This window comes from Fulmarus glacialis, unplaced genomic scaffold, assembly GCF_000690835.1.
Source record: "Fulmarus glacialis isolate BGI_N327 unplaced genomic scaffold, ASM69083v1 scaffold3504, whole genome shotgun sequence".
NCBI lineage: Eukaryota > Metazoa > Chordata > Aves > Procellariiformes > Procellariidae > Fulmarus > Fulmarus glacialis.
The window spans coordinates 36117-41407 of record NW_009208487.1 but is presented as its reverse complement, the minus strand read 5'-3'; the positions used below and the strand labels follow the sequence as shown (position 1 = coordinate 41407).

Genomic DNA, 5291 nt, shown 5'->3' with positions numbered 1-5291 from the left:
GGGAGCGCCGGAGGAGAAGGAGGATGCGCGGTTTCCCCGGCTGATCGGGAAGGAAGGATGACCGAGGGAGGATGTGCACCAGCAGCCAGATCATCGGGAGCCTCCTGGTGCTCTCCGTGCTGGAGATAGGGTTAGGGGTGTCCAGCGTGGCCGTGGGGGCGGTCAGTTTCAGCCTGGTCCTCACAGAGCATAAACCTCAGCTGGGAGACTCTTCTCCGGTATGGAGCGGGGTGTGTGTACGTTAGCCATTTCACTCTCTCTTTAACTCTTTATGGTGATGATCAGACCGTGCGAAGGCATCCCCCTCCCTTCCCTTTCCTTCCCTTCCGCGTGTGCATGCTGCGCCGAGAGCCTCGCCGGGTCCATTTCCGATGTGCATGGGGTACAGTCTGCATACTCGTGGGACGAGGGGGGAGGCACGGCGGGGGGAGATGTGTGTGTGTGTTGGCGGGGGGTACCCCTTCTTTCTCGCTCCTTTTCATTTTTCAATTTTGCCGTGAACAATTGAACTTTCTGTGAACCCATTCTCACACCTGGGAAAGCCCGATGCCTCCAGTGGAACACGGGCCACAGCTTGCAATCTTTAAATTGCCTGTGAGTTTTGCTTTTGAAAAAGAACAGCCCTGTCCCTTCTGACAAGACCGTCAAAAGGTGTTTTAAAATAATGTCAAGGGCATGTCAGCTGAGTTCTGAGCTTTTGGAGGAAAAAGAGAAAGAGGAAATGGGAAGGAAAAGGAAAGATATGTTCTCATGATCTGGGCACCCTGAGCTTCTTGTAAAATGAACAAAAAAATCAAACATCAATAATGGGTTAACAGAAGCAGCATGTTCATATTATAGAGCATTTCTCACTTCTCAGAAACGTTTCTTATTTTTTCAGTTTGAGATATGCAGGATTCTAGAAAGAATTTTCCTCCAAATGGTTATTTATATTTATGAAACAAAGAGTAGGAAATATTGAGTGTTCAACCTAAACATGAGTGGGCATTTTTGAACTCCAAAGCTGGTTTTGGCCAGCTTGGATTGTACAGCAGTATTTCTAAAAGGATTGTTTGCTTTGCTTGAGATAAGATGATAAATGCAAAACACTTTTGATTATTCATCAGTGTAACCTCCTGTAATTTATAGATTCATTCTGACAAAGTGCTTCATGTAATATTCTCACTGTCAGTAACTATTAATTATTGACAACAGTCATAAATATTTTTGGTAGTATATAAACACACACATAATTCTGCACTGCAGAACAGGTAGGTGAGAAATGAGAATGAAGACCAGATAAGATAAGACAGTGGCCAACAGGTAATGATATTATTAAAATCACCTCAAAGAGGGAGGTTTCTGATCATTTCTGATGAATAAAAAAGATTACTCAAAAACATGTGTCTATCCGAAGATTTAATGACAGAGGGCAATATCCTGGGTTTCACTAAAGTCAAAGAGTTTTGACCAGTCACTGAGATCAGTATTTTATGCAGTGATTGCATTTTGTGACAACGCTATCACAGCTGATACCATTTCATGACGATGCACATTTCCTGCACAACTGCCTCATTCATTTTTACGGTTTCTGTTACCCCAGAGTTTGTACTAGCCATAGATTAAGATCCTATTACATTAGATGTTGGCTCCAAGGACCTTATAATCAAAGCAAGAGACAGATGTAGGATAAAAGGATGCAAGGGAGTATAAAGAAACAACAAACCAAAACTGATTGGTGTAACAGGTGGTTGCATTAACACACCAGCAGTCTGGCTGATTTCAAGCTGTTCGTAGGTAGAGTTTTAGAGAGGAATAAGACAGAGGACAATGAAGTGATTTTGCAGACGCTTATAGGAAATTCTCCCCATATGTGAGTGCAGAGGCGTGGAAGGGAACCCAAATGTAACAAGTGGGTAAAGGATGCCCACAACCAGAGCCAGCAGAGGCAGGCATCGACTGCTAGGCACTGAGCAAACAACTGCAGGTTGGGGAGGCAGAGAGAGGCCACAAAGAAACTGTAAAGTGGAAGCAAGCAGCTTATGTTTCATGTGGTGGAGGAAATGAGAAATCATAGCAGTATGCAGAGTGGGGTAACATGGTTATAAAGGCTTACTTACTTTGCCTTGAACTAAAGCTTTTTGGTCTACAATGTCACCATTATGGCACCCTCTTTGTACCACTCCAGCAGTTCAAATTATCTGTTAGGCTGTGTTCTTCTGACTAGAGGACTAGCAGGTGAGACAGGACAAGAAAGGGGCCAGAGACTGTTCTCCAGGGATGCTTAGGGCCAAGACTGACTAAGTCCAAATTAAAACAACTGGAGAAAGGTTTTTTTGCACAATTCTCAGAATTGTCCTGCTGCAGAAATGGCATAAACCGCCTTTCTGCTCACTGGATCTTACACTGAGCTCATGTTGCCTGTATTAAAGAATATGTCTTGCATAAAATACATTATTTTTTTCCAATACACACTCTTGAATCAAGGTTCTCCTTTGAGAAATGAACAATAAGGAAAAGAAAGGGACATTAAAGGAAAAACTAATACTTTGACAAGTTGGGATGCAAAACTCTGGAATTAAGTTGAACGGTGTCATGTCTCCTGTTGTAATTTGCCTGGAAATATACTGAAAACTTTTGACCCTGTTCTATCCTTTACTTATGTGGGTAGAACTCAGCAGAGGCCCAAGTTCATAAGGAAGTAGATGAAGATAGCATCACCATGGAAACCTTAACCTGAATTCCGAAAATTTGGGCATCTTAAAATCATGCACATTCTATCTCCTATACTTGCCTCCCTATAATGCTTTGCATTTGACGCACACTAGCTTTCTTCTTAAAAGAGTTGTTCTTATTGTTCACTGTCTCCATTCAGCCAGATAATTTACTAACTGACCTAACTTTAAGCATGTGAATCCCACCCATAGGATTAGAGATACAAGTGAAGTTAAGCATGGGCTGAAGTGCTCTGATCATTGCATGCCTTGCATTACGTATAAGCAAGCCAGGGAAAGTGGAGTAGACAAAAATGAAGAAATGGAAAGCCTAGACAATGTCTACATCAAAAATGCATGGAAATGGGAAAACAGTTTCTAAATTTGTTGTTCTCACTGGAGTTGAGCTGGATTAAAATAGTAAGAGTTGTTTAAATAGTAGCCAAAAGAAAACAACTGAAGGTGTGACTGACTTCTCAAATTATCTGGAGCACATGGAGACAACTATACAATTTCTTTTACATCAATCTGTTCTTTTTAAAATAGGCCACGGCTGCTAAATTGCAAAAAAAAAAAAAGTGTCCCATATAACCTAAGGTGAACGTGTTGTTGATTTCTGGATTTTCTTTCTGTTTGTTATGATTGTATTGGTATAATCTACTCCACAGGCTGTACTCAGTGTCTCTCAGATTTCTTTTTTTCAGAAATTGAGGTATATTTCTGAAATCTACCATTCCAAGTCAGTTATATGACATATTATAGAAATGATGCAACCAATGAGCATGTTGAACCACTAACACTAACATAGCCAGAATGGCAGCATCCATAGCAAAGGCTTTTGCACAAACCAAAAAAATCAGAAGATAATCTTTCAAAAAGTATTCACAGATATTTTTTAAATGGTCACATACTTTCCCATCTATATTTAGAACGTAATGGTTGCATCACTATCACTATGATTAGTGACTATATATTCACACACACACATATGTATATGGCTCTAATTCTCATTTATTCTGCAGTGGTGAATAAATTCTTGCTATAAATGAGATTCCCTCAAAGAGAGAAAGAGAGAGAATGAGAGACAAAAGCCACATCTTTAGTCAAACATGCCATCTATCTTCATTTGCAAGAGAGATACCTGATGATTCACTTATGGCTATGCCCCTCAAGAGTAATAGTTTCTTCCCTTATAAAAACAAATATCTAAATGTATTTGAGAGACAGGCATTCTCTGGGTGTTGGTCGGTCTGTCTGTCTGTCTGTAGGGGCAGAGTTATTGTTTCCATGATTTGTGATTTTAGCACAGTAGAAGTCTGCCTGCCCATTAAAAATCTGTATTCATAGTTTGGCTACAGAAATTTGCTCCAAGTTGGCACTTGAAATATTTTATTTCAATTACTTTTTTTATCCAGGATTTCAAGGAAAAGAAAAAGGTTCAGTCAGTATGGAACTCTCCCAGAGCAAGAACATCATTTTAGACTGTTAAATCAATGTTGGTGGCCTAAAATTTTAAAACATTAAATTTTGCATCTAGTTTTTACTGCTGCCAAGTTTCCTTTGGAAAGAACAGTCAAACTATTTTTTTTTTTTCAAAAGACCACTAATAAATTCATATTATTGTTTAGCATGCAGACAAAGTGCAGATGTGATCCTACTTTATTTTAACATGTGTATTGCATTTTCATCAAACTGACCATATTTCTGGCTGGCTCCTGCTCCTGATGAAATGCATCACAGCACTGTCAGTGAGCTCAGTGGAAGCTGGAGAGAGTTCTGTACCTATAGATGCGGGAGGATGTACCAAGCGTGGGAGATTCTTACCTTGCATGGAACCAGGACAATTCACTCCAGCTGAGAATTCTTTCAGTAGGTTTTCTTTATCATTCAGACACTCCAGAAGCATAAACCAATCTGGAAGATGGTCTATCCAAGGGGACTTGTAGTTCCTGGGTTGTATTTAAGAGGATCTGTTGAATATAGACTGACTTCAGCATATGTTTTGCTGAGATAAGACTTCAGTTCACCTGCAGGGAATAATCATTAACTTATTACTTTTTGAGATGAAAGCAGTCATACTCTAAACTAAACATTTGACACAAAAAAAACAAAAAGCATTATTTACTATTTGTTATTCTGATAGGCCCTAAATAAGTAAATAAATATTATTATTTTGTGCCTAGAATTTGAGTGTTTTTCCAGATGACCAGAAGTTTTTTGAATCACTGATGGCAGGTAGACTTTCAGGTTCAGTGACCCACTTCCAAACTTCCTTGAGTGTTTCTAAAAACCATTTCTCATTTTTAAAGCACCTCTGCAGGCCTAGAACCAGATGAACAGAAACACTAATCACAGGGACTGGGATGGAATTTAAACTGCTTGAACATGGCTTGAATCAGTGGGAATTGTAGCACCACCTGAACTGATATGACCAAACAGCACACTGCCAGGTCAAGGTATTAGCTCAGATTAGACATGTTTTAACACTATGTCTCACCTCAAATAGCAGAGCCCCCCTCTCAGTATGACAGATTTGGTGGGACACAGGTTGGGTTGTGGCAATGGTGTTGCTTCTGGTTCTGGATCTGGATGACCTGC

General features: G+C 40.1%; 1 protein-coding gene across 2 annotated transcripts in view; it reads left to right on the top strand.

The window, feature by feature from the left end:
• Nucleotides 1-5291, top strand: part of TMEM196 (transmembrane protein 196) — an 18739-nt gene continuing 13448 nt past the window's right edge. Inside the window, exon 1 of one of the 2 annotated variants that reach the window (XM_009576483.1) lies at nucleotides 1-230. In XM_009576483.1, coding sequence (XP_009574778.1) covers nucleotides 72-230 — 159 coding nt within the window. In that variant the 5' untranslated portion in view covers nucleotides 1-71. The remainder of the gene's footprint in view (nucleotides 231-5291) is intronic. The other variant, XM_009576484.1, reaches the window with a different exon arrangement.